The sequence below is a fragment of the Agelaius tricolor genome, unplaced genomic scaffold (assembly GCF_023055355.1).
Source record: "Agelaius tricolor isolate 1412-34295 unplaced genomic scaffold, bAgeTri1.0.p SCAF_22, whole genome shotgun sequence".
In the NCBI taxonomy this organism is placed as follows: Eukaryota; Metazoa; Chordata; class Aves; order Passeriformes; family Icteridae; genus Agelaius; species Agelaius tricolor.
The window spans coordinates 7,885,944-7,904,941 of record NW_027269282.1 but is presented as its reverse complement, the minus strand read 5'-3'; the positions used below and the strand labels follow the sequence as shown (position 1 = coordinate 7,904,941).

General features: G+C 42.3%; 1 protein-coding gene across 1 annotated transcript; it reads right to left on the bottom strand.

The window, feature by feature from the left end:
• Positions 1–12,816: 12,816 nt before the first annotated feature.
• On the bottom strand, positions 12,817–17,275 carry KCNK18 (potassium two pore domain channel subfamily K member 18). The gene is made up of 3 exons (XM_071446287.1): positions 17,059–17,275; positions 15,858–16,001; positions 12,817–13,622 (listed from the first exon to the last, which is right to left on the bottom strand). The coding sequence occupies exons 1-3, from the start codon at positions 17,273–17,275 to the stop codon at positions 12,817–12,819; spliced, it is 1,167 nt and encodes a 388-aa protein (XP_071302388.1).
• Between the last annotated feature and the right edge of the window lie 1,723 nt (positions 17,276–18,998).

Genomic DNA, 18,998 nt, shown 5'->3' with positions numbered 1-18,998 from the left:
AGATTAGAATATCCTCAGTTGGAAAGGACTCACAAGGATCACCAAGTCCAGCTCCTGGCGCTGCTCAGTGGTGCCACCAGTTTAAAGAGTGGTTGTGAAAACATCCTCCTTGCTGGTTGCCTCCATGGACATGGTGGGAAATGCAGGGGGAACTGATCTGCCTGAAGAGAAAACTTGTGCATTCAGGGTACCCTTCAACCAGATCTGTTTTATTTCTCTGTTCCTAACCCTGAAATTGTAACAAACACCTTCCCACTGAGTTCCTGAAGTGGTTACCCATCCCACACCACCAGCTGTGCATGGGCTGTGCTTGGTGATATGACTTTAAAGAGCTCCCCTGTCTTCCAACACACCCTGAAGTCAGCGTTGTTCTGGCTGTGTTAGGGTTTGGTTTGACCATTATTTTAATTGTAGTGTGATGGATGGTGGTTTGGTTTGACTTTTTAAAATGTTGTGTGTGTATCCAGTGATTTTTTGTCAGTAAAAGACAATAAACTTCAAAATAAGTCTTTCTGTCTGAGATGTTCATTTTTCTAATGCTAGAAAGGCCTGTAGAGATCAATTATGGGAACAAAGAATTAGAATCTAGCTCCTCCTCTGGTATTAATTAAATCTTTTATCCTATGGTGAGCAAACAGCATATTAGGCTTTGCCACAGTCCTCAAAGGTATTATTACCACACTTCAATGGATGAGGGCAAATAAAGCCAAGGGAGGCTGTCATTTCCTTTAGGTCATTTTTCCAAACTGATGCAAAATAAAAACCAGAGCATAAAATGCCCTGCTCTACATCAGTCTCTCTTGCCATCAGAATTGCATGCAGAGCAATGTGGGCAGTGCTGTTACCCTTCCTGAATGAACAAGGATTGCAAAGGTCTCAGTTTTTACTGCCTGCCTCCCATGTGGGTTTGGGTGGGCCTGGCTTAGGAACTGACACTTTGTCACCTCCTCTGTCCCTGCTTTGGGCAGTGATTTCCACTGCAGGAAACTCTTGGAACAGGAGAGGAACTGGAGAGAGGCAGGAGGAACAGCAGCACTGCAGACCCAGCTGCTGGCTCTGGCTCTGGCCCTGGCCCTGAGCTGCTGTGTGGCTCCAAGTCTTCTGTGCCTCTGTTTGCCCATTCACACGGCCAGGATGAAGAAATTTGAGATTTTTCAATACTTCCTATAATTTTTTTGTCTAAAAGTAATGTTAATGTCTAAAATAAGAACTGATCAAGGAGCATCTCAAAATCTATGCTCTGTCAGTGACAATAAATGTAGGGCATCACATCAAATGATCTTTGTGGCCCCTCTTTGCTTTAAACCAAATAACAGATTGACCATTCTGTGTAAAGTACTTTGTTATTCTTTCCTGTCGGGTCTGTCTGTCTGTCTGTGCCCCGACACGGGCAGGGTGGTTCTTGGGTGCACGTGTTTCAAAGGACAAGCCTGGACTCTTCAGCTTTTCGATCTTCAGATTGTTTATTGTTCCTTATCTACAAAATTTTCTGTCTGCCCAACAGAGGTCTGATCTGCAAGGCAGCCACGGGCACTCTCCCCACCCACGGGGCGGTTGTGTCTTTTTATACTAAAATCTACGTACATGATATTTACCTTTATTTTCCAATACTTTTCACCCATGTTGGCAAGTGCACCTTCACCATAAACCAATCCCCAAGTGCCAACATCACCACAGGAGATGGAGGACAAGAAGAAGAAAGAAGAAGAAGGAGACACGCCCTGATCTCTCCATCTTGTCTCCATAACCCCCCTGTACCAAAAACCTTAAAGTTTATATTTCACCCTCTAAATGTGTCCCTTTTACACCCTTCACTCTAAAGTGATTCTCATGCTCTCAAACTCTTGTTACTTCTGTGGATGGATCAAAATCAAGCCACCAAACACTCTTGGCAACATTCCAGGATTTCCGAGACCCCCAAGGGTTCTCCTGGCATCTCTGGACATCGGGTACGATGCGCTGAGATCCCACATTTCCTTCCTAAACTTCACTCCTATCCTCCTGCTCCTAAAGTCCCCAGCTAACAATCCCACCGTTCCTGATGTGGCACAGAATTTTCGAAGGCGTTCTGGGGTTACGGAGGCAGGGGAAGGCTCGGGAGCAGACGGGAGGGTTTGGGTCCGTCTCAGCCGTGCCCGCTGCCGGCGCCGGGCGCCCCGCAGGAACGAGGTCTGCTTGCACCATCTAGCGGCTTCAGGTAACCGAGCCAAAGGGATTCGCCATCCCCGGCACACATCCCCAGCGAGCCTGAGCAACAAAAACACCGATAAAGCTTTTGCAATTTCAGGTCGCTCTAAGTCAACACAGAGAATGAAAAAGGCACGTTTACCTGCAGGAATAAAATGAGAATTTTCTCTTAATCAGTTCTTTACTCCCTCGCCCCCGCCACCCCACGAATTTTATTTACCATTACCACCATTCAAAGCACAGAAAAGCAGGATCCTTAAGAAATGAAATAAGGAAGAAAGTTCTTCCACACCAATACCAAGGAAGGCATCTGTCCAGTCTCACAGCCAGGATCGATATTGTGGAGGTCAGACTGGGATCATTATCACACATCCTTCCTTTTGCAGCTGCTTAGGGACAGATTTCTTTCCTCCAGAGAGAAGCAGAGCTGTGAAAGCTACAGAGAGTGTCTCATCACTCTAATTGAGTGAATGGAAAGCAAGGCATCTGCAAAGACTTCAGAAGTACAGCTGGAATGACAGGAGCTGCATTATTCAGGGATGGAGTCACATTAAAGGTTTTCCATTAAAAAAAAATGAGTTTTGCAATTGTTGTCAGTCACTCTGAGTGTGGGAATTCACCTGAGCTACGCAAACAGCACCTTGTTCTCCCACCATGGAGATCCATGGTCATGCCAGAGGATGGAAAGTCTCCAGGAAGAGAGAGGCATATGGCTGTGAAGCTCCAGGTTATGTTTAATGGATGCCTGAGGACTTCTTCAAATACAAATGATTCATTCCTCAAGACAGCACAGTATTCATAGTGAGTAGAACACATCTACTGTGAAACACATGACCTGCTAATCCACCTGCACAGAATTCTTTGTAAATCATATTTTTCACTCAGAATAGCCTTTGAGTCATGGCTGTGCAGAAGCACACCATGACTTGGGAAGCTTTTCTAGGAATTTAAGCACTTGCTGCTTGCCATAAAGTGTTTGTTTTTAGGGTCCTCCTTGCAGAGGATCCTATTTGGTTTAACAGACTCTGGGGCTTTAAGAGAATGTGAGCTCAAGTGGACAATGTTTTGTGCATATTGCTTTCCTCTTGTAAATACAAATTTAACATCCCTTCACTCACTGTGTTCTCTGGGACAAGAAGTAAAATGTACAAAGGCAAATAGTTCAGAGAGGTTATCCCTGTGTTAATCTTGCAGGAAGGAGCAGGGGTGGATTCTGCAGACTGCAGAGACCTCTCTGTAGAGCTGAAGGGATGAAAGGATGCTCCTTGCTTTGCTGTCTCCAGAGAGCCATACAGGCCTGCAGAAGTGAAGGGAGGGCTGTCCAGGAGTTATGTCCCTCCCAGGTCTGACAGCTATAACCTGTCAGACCATTGCTCAGCTCTCTCTCAAACATTATAATCTTCTTTGCTTTGATTTCCTTTCTTTTTCATTAAATAATGTTGTTTCAAGCCCCTCTTGCTATGAAGTTCTCTTCCAGCTGAGCATCTTTCTGTACAATTTTGACAAATATTTCAGGGAGGAGTGAGCCAGGAGGGCTCTGAACTGAAACATCTCCTGTAAGGGTCTGTTAGTGCCTCAGTCTCTTCTCAACAATAACAAGCATTCAAGTGGGGTTGCTTTTCTGACTGATCTCTTTTCTGCACCTGTTTCATCTTACTCCTAAGGCAGCTCTTGCCTGTGAAGAAGTGATGCTCGTGGACCCCTGAGTGCAGATTCTTTTACTATAAATCACTTAATCTGGGCAATATAGTAATAGGACTATAAACATTGCTATGTATGTATTTCTCTGACACACATGCCTTCTAGTCCAGCCTCATAAAATGTGATGATGATTTGAAATTTTGCAAGTTTATCACATTTTTCTTTCCCCACTCTGGAGAGGGGAAAATTTCCTCAATCTGTGCTTGTCAAATTATTGCTGTGCTGGACTGCACCACTTTTCCAGCTTTCCAGGCAGCTTCAAGCACCTTGAACAAGAGCTATCCATCATCAGGAAAGATAAATTAATGTCTGAAAGCTGACAGACTCGTATTTCCTCAGCATTCAGAGTTATCCTAGAGATTAATGTAGAGAGATAAAGATATGTCACTGACATATTTTATGAAAATCCTTTCACTAGGATTTTTCTCCAGAGAAGCTGAGAAGCCTCAGAAAAGAAATGTAAACAATAACTATGTGATGGCTGTGGAATGTGGTCTGGAGATGGTTTAACAACAGGTACATCTTTGATTGGTCTCATGTGAATTGTTTCTACTTGATGACCAATCACAGGCCTAGCTGTGTCAGGACTCTGGTCAGTCACAAGATTTTATTATTCATTCCTTTGCTAGCCTTCTGATGTCTCCTTTCTCTTTCTTTAGTATAGTTTTAGTATATAATTTTCTTTTAATGTAATATAGATCATAAAATAATAAATCTGAAACACGGAGTGAAGATTCTCATCTCTTCCCTCACCCTGGGGACCCACAAACACGGCCACAAAGATGTTTATAAATCCTAGCACCCAAAGTCAGTGCACTGGTCAGGCTTTCACTGGTGCATTGGCCAGGCCAAGTGTCCTGGGCTGGACCACAGCTGGTGGGGTGAAGTGGCACAGCTGGAGCAGGACAGACGGCCAGTGCAGACCCTTCCTGTGTCATGAAGCTTCGTGGTGTTGCAGGAGGCTTCTGCATTCACAGCTCCAATTTCACTGAGTTTCTTCTTTTTTGAAACGCACCGCAGCTGCTCTGCAGATCTCCTCAATCACCCAGTGACACATATTTGTGCACGTGCCATAAGGAGTTTCTCTTTCTTGCTCAGCCAGGACAGGCAGGAAGTGATAAGGGCTGCTTTAGCTACAGAGATGCACTCTGCAGCAGGCATGCAGCTCAAAACTCTCAGATAAATGGGGGTTTAAAGTCCTTATCTAAGATGCTCCAAGGAACCACCATAATAAAGATAATAAACTCCAGAAATAATAATTATTAACAGAATTCAAGGAGCCTGACCTCAATCCCATGTTGGGTTTATAATTTCATTATTTTTTCTGACTTTGACAGAGCTGCTTCCCTCTGAAACTGGAAGCATAATCAGAGTCAGGGACCAAATCTTTTGGTCTCCTTATTTATAACTGAGCTGCTCTGAAAGGTTGTATAGCCCCGTGGTGATGCTATTCAACTAAAAAGCAGGTGAGATTTTTAGATCAAAGCAGCATTTGCCAAAGTCAGCCACTTCAAATCTGTGGCTTTGTGAAGTGGTAGGCTGGAGAATTTTACAGGAACACACTCCCTAATGGTTTTTTATGACACCTTTTTCCAAAGACTGAAATGCTGAGAACAGTTTCTAGCATGGTTTCCCGCTCCCATCAGTAAAAGCTATAATTGAACAAATGAAATACCTGACTCTGAAAACACTGGACTTCAATTAAGCTCAAGTCAAAGTGTTTATTGGAACATCATCCCTAAAATCTATTTTAAAGTCACCTGGAGACTGAGTTTAATGACTACCTTAGTTGCTGTGTTTGTAGTGTTGTTATTATTGATGCTGCTGCTTCCCTTTTAATGGAAAACAAGGAGGGAATATATCCATGCTTCTCCAGGGAAGAAGTAAATCTCTGACCCATGGCAGGGTGAGCCTTGTCCCAGAGAACATCTCACACCCAGGCTCTTCCTGAGGATCCAGGGACATGCTGAGAACTCTGAGACAGGGAGCTCTGCTCAAAGCCAATGGCAAACATAGCCACAAAAATAAATCAATAACCACATGACTGCTTCATGTAGGTATAAGACACATCTGAATGTTTGTCTGGCTTTGGCCAAAAAGAACTTGGATTTATTGAGAAATTTCTTTTTCTCCAGATCTGTAACCATGTCTTGATTTCAGATCAATGCTGCTGACCTGGAAAAATATCTAGTCCTTTCAAGGAAAAAAAAAAAAAATAAAGAAAAATAATCAGTAATTTAGGCAGTTTTTGGTAGGAAAAACCTTCACATGCAAAGGCAGTTTTGCCATGAAATGACCCTTCTGAAACCAAGATCAAAGTGATTAATGGCAAAACATATTCTATTTGTCATTTCTCTCCAAACTGATTTTTCTAAAGCACTGTGAGCTTTGCCATGGATATCAAGAAGATCAGAATTCAGCCCTCTCCTTCTTAAACAGCATTTATAAGTGGCTTTTTTAGAAAGCAAACACATGTACCCATGCCAGTCCTTAATCTCTTTGAGCACAAAATGCGTTCATTTCCTTGGCAGAGAAAATTGCTGTAAAAACCATTTCTTGCAGGGAAGACAGAAAAGAGGTGCTGTTGGCTGTCAAATGTTAGTCCAAGCATTCACTATTTATAGACCCATTCAGAAAATCAGACTTCTTAGTGCATCAAATTATGTCCTGCTCTTGAATTCCAAGGAAAATTCATGAGCCTCCATTTGCTCTCTTATTTCCCCTTCCCAGGAAGCACAAGGCTGTCTTGTCACAAGGCTATTTAAACTGTTTGAAAAACATTTTTTTTATAAAAAATGCCACATATTGCTTTGTCTGAAGTAGATCATACCGCTGTTTGGTGTTCTCCTGGGGGATATGGAAGAGCTTGGAATGAGCCTTGGAGAAAGCCAGCCCTCTTTCATCAGCAATGTGATGTCTCATGTCTCATGTCAGAAGTTACAGTGACAGCATGGGAGGATCACAAAGAGCTTTATCCTTCAGGCCCTTCCCTTCTTACTGACATGAATGGCTCAATTCACAGAGTCATTCAAAGGTGAGAATGTTAAAGCCCTTCCAAAAGCCTTCTCTTCACCATCAACACATGGTGGTTCAGCCAAAAATACCGCCCTACACTCAGATCTGCTTTGAAAACGCTTGCAGCTTTTGGCTGGCAAGTGTATTTGGACCATCCATTAAGCATCAGTGAAATCCAGGCAGCCAGTGCTCTCCTGAGAGTTTGGATGCTTGTGTGAGAGACAAACAGCCTAAAACAATGTGCATTATCAAGCTGGGGAGCAGAAGGATTCATACATAACTGAATTCCCCAAACTCCCAAATTCCTTTGGTGGCAACATCTCCTATTACTTTCCACAAGAAAAGTATCAAGTGGGGGAAATATTAGAAAGTGAGTGTCTTGTACCCACAGAGAGAACCCCTGAGAGCCTGCAGCTCTGGTACTGTTCCTCAGGTCTTTTTGCCACGTGTGCCCCCCAGGGCACAGATCAGAGAGCACGATGACAGTCTGCAGTGCACAGCAGATCAAGGAGCTCTCTTCCAGCAGCACATCAAGAACACTGGCAATTTTATCTGCTGGTTTTGTGGTGTTCCCTCACTCCGTTTTCCTGTTCACACAGGAATTTGTGGAAGCAGATAAGTAATGAATCAATGTTGGTAGCATCGTTACCCTGATTTCTGATCAGTGGATGCTTAACATGGAAATCCATTTTTCACTGTCAAATTTCTACTCTTTTCTTCTTGCTTTCCTTTCCTTTCTTGCCCATTGCTTTCCTTTTCCTCTGGAGTTTTGTGCATCCTGAAAATGCACAGACATAAAGTTTTATGCACAAGATCAGTGTTGGAAGGATTCTTCCTCCAGCCAGACACTGAGAGCTTCATCAGTTTGAAAAAGCCTGAACTCACCTCAAAAGAACTACATTTTATCTACTCAGAGACCGAATTTTTAACTCAAAGAAAAAAAAAAAAAAAAAAAAAAAGAGAAGAAAAAAGCTCAGATTCACATGCAAACCCATAAGCACACAAGCCAGCTAACATTTGTTCAAGCACTTCCTAAAACTCTCTAATGAAAACCACGTGCAGACAATCAGTTATTGGCACGTACAAGCAATACATTCATGGACTCCATTGCTCATGAAGGTTTGCACTTTGACCTCAGACTGCTATCCTAAAAATATTGGCTTCAAATATGAGAGATCTGCTGTCTTCACGTAGCTATGATTTGCTATATGAGTGATGGAGAAAATTCCTCATATTTCTACTGCTATCTGTGCCTGTGTACTTTAACAGAGACAATTGAAATTTATCCTGAGCAACTTCATCTCCCTTGCTCTGTATGTAAATGCAGGCTGCCATGTCAGATGCCTTGAAAAATATTTTTTCTACTTATAAGTGGTGCATAAGGTGAGGAAGAAATGGAAATATAGCCCAGCTAAATACTTAAAGTTGTTCTTAGAATATAGCATGTCCTGGCAGAACATGCTGAATGGAGTTGCTTAGTAATAGCAATAATAACAACAACAAAAAATATTGTTGTTACTTATATACAAGAATAATAAATTTTCAAAGAGTGTTTCATTTATGAAAGCCAGGTTAAATGATAAGACCCATCCTTCTGGGTTCACAAAACACTCACATTGCATGCAACAGCCACACATGCTCCATTTGATGCTCCCTGTGGTCTGGAAATTAGGATCACAAGGTATGCTGGGAACCTGGAAGCAAAGAGGACTGCAGGGACTGCTCCCAGCTGGAGTCCCAGCCTTGGCCTGTGCTGAGCCTGCCACCACACATGCAATTAGCATTCATTATATGGCAGTGTTTTTATGATGTGGGTGCATCTCCACCTGGAACAAGTTGAAAAAGCATAAAAGCCATCAAAGTGTTATCAGATGTTATCAACATGGAGCCCACTAAAATCTGGACTACATCTGAACTACTGGCACACAGATGACAAGTCCTACATCCCATCAAGAATTTCCTGAGTCCTCAGACTTACTGCTCGTGCAAAAGATCTTGTGAACAAAATGTCATCCTTTGAATGACAAAGCAGAGGATGAGAGGAATTTTTCTGATGGTTTCATTAATGGCTTTTCAGCCCAGACCCTGTATCTCCTTTCTGACACTGTTTTATCTCTCAGGAGGATTCCTTGCACAGACTTTCAGTCCTGCTGTGGCTGCTGGTGGTGAGGCCCGTGCTGGAGCCCATCACCCATGACCATTGTGCTGGTTTAAGAAGGGCTCTCCAGCCAAGCTGGCTGCACAAACCTTCTCAAGCCAGAGGAACCAGCCCCCACTGTATTTCCAGTCCCAAGCATCTCTTCACCATATTTATGTCCACACAGAAAATAGCTTTTTCCTCCACTGCTGCTGTCATTTTCTAGCCCTTCTGCCCAAAGACTGTTTTCCCTCCTTCCACTCATTCCCATGGTTTCCCTGTGATTCCCAGAGCAGGGCTACCCTGCCCTCTGCTCCTAAGTGCTCGTGACAGCTGCCATCTTGGCCCAATCAAGGGTGATTGATCCAGCATCCTTCAGCATCAAGTGCATTTGATCTGTAAAGCTCTCCAGCTGGGGCTGTAATAACTCATATCCGCTGTGGGTTACACATCAAGCAGCTCTTTCCCCATCAGTCACGTCTTTCCTGATAGAAGAGTTCTTCAATGAAGCCCCTCACATCTAATCCACCATCTCATGCAGATCCTGATGGGGAAAATTTATGAAAAGCAATATTTTGTACTGCTTTGAAGCAAACAAAGCTGATCTCCATGTCAATTTTGTTGAATAAAAACTTCTGCGGGCAGAGACTGTAAATTCTTCCAGGATTTAGTCCATGATAAGAACAGTCAAATCATAAATATTTATGCACTAAATGAGCCATTAGTCACTACTTTGTTTCATTTTCATTAGCTCTGTGGCGATATTTACTGTATTTACATTCAGATCCTGCTCTGCAGTGTCACTGTCAGCCCAAAGCTGCTGCTCTGCCATCTGCACACTGGCTCCCAGCTCTGAGTAAGAGACTCAGGCCTGGACATTCCTGTTTGTGTGGGATCACTGTTTCAGTGCACCTGAACAGAAGACACAAATACATTTTTATACCTGACAATGCAATGTGTGTCCAACTCTGCACCCTCCTTTAGGTTCATGACACAAGCCAAATGACCACATTACTTTTACTGCAGACTGGTTGTGTGGTGTTGCCTAAGTCACAGTTTTTGGTGATATGTTTTGCACAATCAGACTGGACTGGTTTGCCTACCTGGCACAGAAATATGAAACTAAATATCTATTCAGGCATTAGATCTGCTGAGTGGCTTTTTAGCTCTATAACAATGTGTTTCTATGCATTACAGGCATGGAAATCAGGCCAGAACAGGATGGACAGAATTCTTCCTGTCTCTGAGGGATAGCAGGTTGCAAAGGAAGAAAACAAGAACAGCAAAATCTGTAGAGAGTGTTCTCCTCATCACCCAATTTAGAACTCAGTGATCATCAAGCCAGAATTGTTATCTTTGGAATTAATTGTTTTTAATGTTTTTCTTGCATGGTTTTGTCCCATCTCTCATTGATCTAATGGGAACTTTTAATTGCCATATCCTCCCATGACAAGGAATAGCTTTGGCTTAATTATATCTTGTGTGCAGCACCATTTTCCCTTCTTTCTGTTTCTTTTCTTAAGCCTGTGGCATGTGGGATTCATTTGTCAGCCCCAGCTCTCATAATGAGAGATGTTTGAAAATCATTCCATCATTCCTTGTTTCCCTTCTCTAAGCCCTTGTAATGTTACACATCTCTCCATCAGCCTCTCACCTCTTTCCAGACTAGAGAGCTCCTGTACGTGTCCTGTATGGAAGTTGTTTCCTAGCTTTGTTCATCCTTTACCCTGGCCTATAAACTCTTTTCCAAATTTACATATCCTTTGGGAGGTGAAGGACCAGAGCTGTGCACAATGTTCAACAGCCAGGTACATTATTGGTGTGTAGAGGGTAATGGTTATGTGATTTGTTCCCTCTCCTAATAAATCAATTTTTATTCCACTTAACTGACAGGTTCTGTAGGAAAGAAAGGTGTTTACTGCCATCCCTTGGCCATAACTAGAATGATTTGGTGCAGAATCTCTATTGTAAATCCAGCCAAAATTCCCCAAATCCATAAAGTAAATGGGAATGTATTAAGGTACTGTGCCAGTGAGAAATATATAGGGTATAAATTCAGGATTAACTGCTTTCCATAAATGAGATCCCACTGATACGACAGAAACAAATTAAATTACATACAGACCAGTTATTAAAAAGTTTAGAATATCACAAGGAAAACCTTGAGGGGCAGGAAGTGCAGTTATCTGATCCATGCACGTCCTTTCACTGATTTCTGAGAACTTTGACATGGTACCAAAGATCTATGCTGATTTTAATCTGAAGACACAAAATTAAGTAATAAGAGTGACATGAAAGGAGGGACTTCCTACATAAGGTCAAAATCACAGCAAACATGGCAGAGTTAAATGAAGTTTCTTCCAGCTTCTGTAGTTTTTATTTTTATTCTTATAAAACACTTTTCTATTTATTATCAGTCATTATATATTCTTGCATATCATCAATGCTTAATTGCATTAGTTATAATATAATAGTTATTAATTAGGTTGAATACATATTGTCACATACATGGAGTGCAACAGACATAAGATGGCATGTACATATTCTGAAAATCTCAGCTCCAACTGGTAAATTTGCTAATGGAGAATATTTTACATTCTGTAAATCATCAAGCATTTTTTATTATCTAGAGATGTTCACACTTAGTGGGCATGCATATCATCATAAGTTAAACGTGGTTAATTAAAGTTAGTGATTTCTTTCATATGAATGATATAATTTATTCTAAATTATTGGTTTTAATGAGAAGCTATTATTGACCATTCAAGTTATTAATAATAGAAACAACATCTTGAAGAAACATTTATATTCTCATCTTAATATGCTCCAAAATTATATAATTAGAGGCCCCTCCCCACATCCCAGTGAGACAGGTGGGTCAGAGAGCTCCCGGGGTGGAGCAGTCTGTGCACAGTGAAATGGGGGTGAGGGGTGGGGATCTCTGGGGCCGGTGTTCAGCACGTGCTCCTGTGACAGCAGTGACAGGGAGCATCACTGCAGGCATGCAGCCACCCCAGCACTGCTGTGTGCCTTCCCCAGACAGCACCAGCGAGCAGAACTTGCCCTGAGCACCTCGGGAGCTGGGCCCTGAGGGACACACATTGACTCCAGGCTGAGCACAGACCCCCTGAGCCATGATGGAGCACGAGTGCTTCCAGCCCCGAACAGATGAGCAATTCTCTGACTGGTTCCTGGACAGGTGGCAGAGGTGGGGAAATGTGGTGTCCTTCCTTTCCATGGGGCATTTCCCTGAGCTGTGCCAGGTGTGATGTTTGCCACACACAGCAGCTGGGCCCACACCTCTCCTCCCCAGCTCTCTCTGATGACAAGCAGGGTGTCACAGCTCAGGACAGACAGACACAGCCAAGCTGGCTGCAGAGAAGGTGGCAGCACAGGACCTTCCAGGAGATCTGGGCCCTGCTTGGACAAGTACTGAAAACAAAATTCCTGAATTTGCTTGCAGTGGGAGAGGGGACAGAAAGGCTGCAGAAAGTCAGAGCTTTGCAAAATATGTCAGGGAGAACTGGCAGGGAGAGCCTTCGGCTGCTTCATCATGCAGCATCTGTGATTATTTAGGAGAAGGGACCCCTTTGGAAAGTACTCCCTGGAGATGCCTTCACCAAGTGCTTCCAGAAGTGTTCAGCCATTTCACAGTCATTTCTCAGAGGAAATCAGATTAAAATATGGCACCTGCCAGCCAAAGGCAGAAATGCACAGAAACAATTTCATGTCATTGCAGTGGCCAGTGCTGACAAGTGAAGGAGAAGTGACTGCTCTTATTTTGGATATATCTTCTTTGATGGCATATTTTTCTCTGCACAAAATGAAATCACCTTTTTATACAGAACAATTAAGCGGTCTTGGACCAGCTTAAAAACAATGAAGACAATTTCCATGCCAATTATAATGTAGAGGGAAAAAAACAAGAAAAACTTGGGATGTTCTAGTTTTGTATCTCCAAATCCAATAGTGGTCAAAGTGATAAAGCAGAAATAAAAGGCTTCCTGAAAATCCATATTTTTTTCCCAGTTTGGAAGAATAGCAGCAGCACAGGAGATGTACACAAAGATAACAAGCACCATCAACACAATGGGCACATCTAATTTTTCTAACTCTTTTCCAATTTTGTCGAAATTCTCGATTACTCTGGACACCGTCTTTTCCCCGGCTAGCTCAGGACATGAACTCCATCTCTCCATGCTTTTATTTCTTGCTGGTTGTGTGTTTTCATTCTCCCTGGCAATTAGCATTTCAAAAAGTTCCACGTTGCGATATTTGACCGGTTTCACACCCGACTGACTTCTCAGCACTTCCATAATGGTCAGGGGCTCATTGATGACTATTTTAGACTGTGCCCTGGATTTCAGTTCATTCCTTTTGCTACATGTGGATCCAGAACAGAGTTTAGAGGCAAGAACTTTTGACTGCAGTTTCCTGAACTCGTTGTAGGACTTGGATAAGACAGTTGCAAGGATGTCTCCCATGTCTGTCAGGACCAAGAACATCAGAGGGATCCCAAATAAAGCATACAACATACAGAGATACTTTCCACTCCGTGTCACAGGATAGGTATTACCATAACCTTGAACAAGAACAAGGGAAGAGAAAGAGAGAGATGTGATACATAAATTGGTAGCAGAAGATATGCCCTTTCCCTAAATCCAATTTGGGTATTTATATTTCCTTCCTCTAACATATTGGATATGAAACTCAAGTTGTAAACCAGTGCTTTTCCATTAAAGTGGGAGAAGACTTTGGTATTATAGCAACTGTATTAAATTTTAACAACCATTTTTCCCTTCATCCTTCAGAAGACATTGAGTATTCCTTCTCTCCCTTCAAAAACCCTGCTCTTTCCTACAGGAGCTTCTAGGCCAAGTACTTAGCCTGTCAGATTATCAGCTCATATGCTGAGGTATGGTTTCCCTCATTTTCTTCATCCATGCATGTTTTCACTTGTGGCTGCCACAGCCTTTGGTCTGAACCCAGCCTCAGTCCCTGCTTTGCTGTGAGGCCCTGAAATACCATTTATTCTTGGTCACTCTCTTCCCCACAGGCTAATTGGGAATGCTAATCCTTTACTCTCAAAGCACTTGGGAAAGATTATTGTTGTTATTGCACAGAGTGATCTTATTTACTCTGTTTAAAATTAATTTCTGTGCATTAAAAATACCTAGTGCAGTTTCCAGGCTTAAAACTTATCTTGAGCTTAAATTTAGCAATCCAGAAATTTATCCTAGCTGAGCCACTAGGCAGCCTCCCCAGGCAGTGAAGAGATGGCAGTTCAGACCATCAAACTTCAGACTAGATGCCTCAATTCTCCCAGAAAATTCAAGGTAGATAATTTGATTCTATCCCAAGGTAATTTATCAGTTCCTGATTCTGCAAATAACAAATCCACCGCAATGGAAATAGCCACCTCTTCCAGCTATTAGCAGCAAATATTCCAGGCTTTCTACTCCTCCTAAAACTCAGGTCAGAACTGAGGAAGATGCATTAATACTCAGTGCTATGAAGGCAAAAAGTACTGGCAGCTTAGAAATAAATATGTTGGGTCGGTGTGTATGGGGACATTTGTCCAGTCCCATGTTAGTGGAGGTGGGTGAATATGCCCAGGGAAAACATTTCCCACAAGAAGCCTTTTCAGCAGCTTGCTGAAGTCAAAGCTTTCTGATAAAACGTCCCCTTTCAAAAGTTCTTGGCTGCTGTGTTTGTTCCAGGAAATATTCATAGGGCTGAGGATTTTGGTCTCATCCCCAGTGTGTCTCTGGCCACCCAGACTTCTGTCTTTAAACTGCAAGAAGCTGAATTTGAACAGTCACCTGAGAGATGAGAGTGTGAAGTTTGAGCTGTGACACAGCACACAAGGGCTCTGGGTGAGCTCTCACACTGTTCCTTGTGTAGGAAAAGCTCTTTTTAAGGTTCAGTTTTTCTCTTACAGTAGGATGCATCCCCATGCTGAGCACATCCTCCTGCAGTGGAGAAATGTCTTTGCAATTTGATACAATGCTGTGGGAATATTTCCCATCCAGCTTTGATTATGACAAATTTGGATAGACAGTGCCTGTACTTGCCAGCATTTGAGAAAGATTAACAAAGGGATAAAAGTAGCTTTGGGAATGAGCATGAGGAGTTGTATTTAGCATTGCAGAGGGAGCCAAAATCAGAGCAGATGTTTCTATTTGATCTAGGCCCTCCTTTGAAATATGAAGTCAGACTGAAATATTTCAAAGGTGTGACTTAAACACTATCATGTGCTGTTAACCCAGAGAAATGTGAACATGGTGGTTAATTACAGAACCACAGATTAACAAAGCTGAATTAGACATAAGTAACTGAGAAGCAATTAAAAAACAATATATGCATTATGAATTACCTTTTCCAGAGAAGAACACATTACCCAAGAGGACACACAACAGTGGGAAGGATAAGGTTTGACTGAAAAATGGACATTTCTTTTCAGTTCAATAGCTCTGTGAACATCATATATGAATACATATTATAGTATATGTGTAATGATGCAGTTAATTAGTGTGTACCATCACTAATTACTAAATTGTGACTTGTTTCTGTGACTCAGCTATGTCTCTGCAGTCTGTGTTTGCAGAGCCACTTGCAGACTCATCAGCAATACTCAGGGGAAAAATTCAAGGAGATTTGGGCTCTGGGCTTAGAAGGGGTGGGTTTGTTTGTTTGTTTGTTTCTTTCTTTCTTTCTTTCTTTCTTTTGGGTGGTTTTAATTCTCTGGAAGAAATGCATTAGAGAAAGCAGCAACAGGAATTTATTCTGAAGGGTGTCACTTTACCTCTGTACTTACCCACAGTTGTGAATACTGTGCAGCAAAAAAAGAGAGACCCAAAGAAATTCCATCTTTCTTTTGGATTGATAAACCAGACTGGGTCAGCTGTGTTGAAAAGCTCACGGATGTTGTGGTTAAAAGTCTCATTTTCTGTCACGTTGTCTGTCCAGTTATCTGTCACAGTCACAGCAGGAGGCACAGTGAGTGTTTGCAGACCACCACTCAGGGAGCAGCCTGCCTGCTACCCCAGGGAAATACACTGCAGCTCAGCATTTGCTCATATTCCCCTAAAAGATAAAAATATCCACCTTCTCACCCTCCCCTTTCAAGCCCCTCACCCCCACTTCTGAGAAAATCAGGTGGGTTCAGTGGCTTTGGTGAATAAAAGTAGAGGGAAAAAAATAACCATAAAGAAGCAGGACAAGATGACTGAGTAACCAGCTTCCAGCCTGAATGTCCTGTTTAATTTTGGACTTCCCAGGAGATTAGTCTTCTTTTGACCCAAAGACACCAAGAAATGTGGGCTCAACAGCAGGGAACCAACATGAACCACTTGGATGTCACTGCCCAGTGCCCTGCTGTGAATCCAGCAAACCTTCTTCCTCCTCCCCATGGCTGAGCTTTGCTGGAAAGGACATTACTTACACTATTTAATTGCCCAAAACTGGTCACTGTGTCAGCACAGCCACCTGAGTGAAAGCCCATGTACAAGCCCCATCATAAATCCAGGAGGATTTCTAACCCTTCTTTTCTCTTCTAACCCCCCCAATCAGCATCACTGGGTCTGGGGTGCAGAACTGCACCTGTCTCCCTCTGAGCATCCCATCACCAGAGGGCTGGCAGGGAAGCTCAGAGCAGGCAAGAGGCAGCTGGAAAAACTGTCTGAGAGAGAGGAGTCAGCCCCCAGCAAATTGCAGGAAATACCACAGGGATCTCAGCTGCTCCTTAAGGTAAAAGGTAACATGGGCAAAAGGGAGAACACAGGCATCTCAGGAAAATTCTTTCCAAGCAGGAACACAAGGACTGGGAAGCTTGCAGTCAAAAATTACAGCTAAGGAAGAAACCAGCAGTCATTAGCTAGGCAGAGGGAAAACCCTCTTTGTAGGGTCAGCTGCTAGTATTTTGAACAATGTCTTAAAAAGAAAAAAAAAAAACCTAATTCAAAAAGCAAAAGAATGAATAGCTCCCTGTGCAGTTATTTTGAAATTCCAGTACATACCTGGTAACTTTCTGGCGAGGTACATCAGCTTCTGCAGAAATGTTCTGTATTCTTCACTTACTGTGACCTTCCGGGTACTTTCAATGTGGGAAAACATGAGAGCCCCAAGAAAAGCATAGATGACAAGAGACACAATGAAGCAGGCATGAGGAAACACTGCCCAAAATATTTTTTTACATGTTGTTTTACCTCGCAGAGGCTGTGATGTTGTTGCCATCCTAAGCTTGTCTTTTATTTTTTTTTTTTTAATATAAAATTTTGTGGAGAAGACACAGCTTTTAGAAAGAAAGATGAGGATGTAAAAGCTTTTGCAGCCAAGAAAAGCTTCTCCTGTGAAAACAAGGATTGTTCTGCCTCAGGCTTTCAGATCACATGTCTTTATAAGTGAAGATTGCACTACAGTCCCCATGGAAAAGCAGCACAACTGATCAAGCCCTGAAATACTTCTCAGTTGATGCCACGCCACTCTATCCCTGAATTATTATTGATCAGCCAGCAGTGTAATTCACATGGATCACCAGCTCCTATCAGCTTCCACTGGAGCCTACTTGTGCCTCAAGTTCCTTCTCCTGAACAGCAGCTTCCCATTGATAGAACAGAAACACTTCCAGCTCCCAGAAGGGAAAATGTGCACTGTAAGGGATGGAGTTCTTTAAAGATTTCTCCCAGAAACAAACAGGAAAATTTAAAATTAATCAAAAGAAGGGGATGGCTCTAATTGTAACCCCTAGGCAGACAGTAGAACAATTAATTTCCCTTTCAGAGAGCTTACAGAATCTCTCTACACCACTCAATCTTTGTAAAGAGGGTCTTTTGAATTTTAAATTCTTTTTCTCCCAAGAAAAAATAAAATAGAAATAGTCAAGAAAGTTTTTCCTTGCTCTCACTTGAATAAAATCTTCCTATATAAATAGAAGTTTCAGTTATGAAATCCCACTGAGCTTAGTAAGTCAGAACTGCAAGATTCAGTTCAGAGTTAGTGATCTTTGCAAACTATTTCCAACTTTAAAAATAAAGCCTTTCTTTTCATCCTTTGCTCTAAAACACAAAGGAGCACCAACATCCTTTGCTCTAAAACACTTGTTGGAGTAACAAGCAGTATCACTGCCCTTTGCAATTTTTCTAGTGATAGTAAGGGGAGTTGGACTTTACAGAAAGAGGTGTTAAATATTTCATCTCCAGGCATCTTTCATTAAAAATTGAAACAATCTTGTGCAGCCAAGACCTACTGAGCTGTGTGTATGGAGGAAGTCCACACATCCACACAGAAATCCTACATGCTTACAGTGACTTATTCTAGGTCAAACTCTCAGTAAATTTGATCAGAAGATAGTTTATGTTCACCAGTATGCAAGTCTCCACTATAAAAAAAAGAGACTTTTAGGGCTAAGACAAAAATAAGCCTGTGTGCTTGCTATTTTCCTTGTTATCTGCCTTGTTTGCTCAGTCTTGCTTTTTGGCAACAGATTTATAAATCCTCTCATTGAAATCAATCTCTGTTTTCATTCTTCCCCCCACTGACCTGAAACACAGGGTTAAAAACTGCTAATGTTCATAATTAATCAAAAGCAACAGAGCTTCCTGAGAGGTTGTACTTGGAGGTAATGTACATAGGCCTGGTGTCCTTTCTGCTGGGAATTGTTACAATAGGGACTGAAACATTGGAAATCTATTTATTACTGTCCAAATGCATGGGCTGCACACACCTGCGGGAGTCAGCGTGGCTCTGCTACCCTGCTCTCAAGCAGCACAGTCAAAAACTGGGAAAATTTCAAAAGCAACAAGGATGGCTGAAGGTGTGGACAGCTTTCAGACAAAGAATGACTGAGCAGTCATTGGTCAAGGGGGAAAAATGTGACTGAGGAGCCATCTCCAGTCTGCCAGGTGTTCTGGAGGGAGCAGGAGAGGGATCAGCTCTCTGCAGCCTCTTTTCTAGAGGC

Coding starts and splice junctions, on each gene's coding strand:
- KCNK18 (XM_071446287.1), bottom strand. CDS start 17,275: ATGGCAACAACATCACAGCCTCTGCGAGGTAAAACAACATGTAAAAAA. Junction 16,002..17,058: donor CCTCGCCAGAAAGTTACCAG/GTATGTACTGGA, acceptor ATAACTGGACAG/ACAACGTGACAGAAAATGAG. Junction 13,623..15,857: donor CACAGTATTCACAACTGTGG/GTAAGTACAGAG, acceptor TTCTTGTTCAAG/GTTATGGTAATACCTATCCT.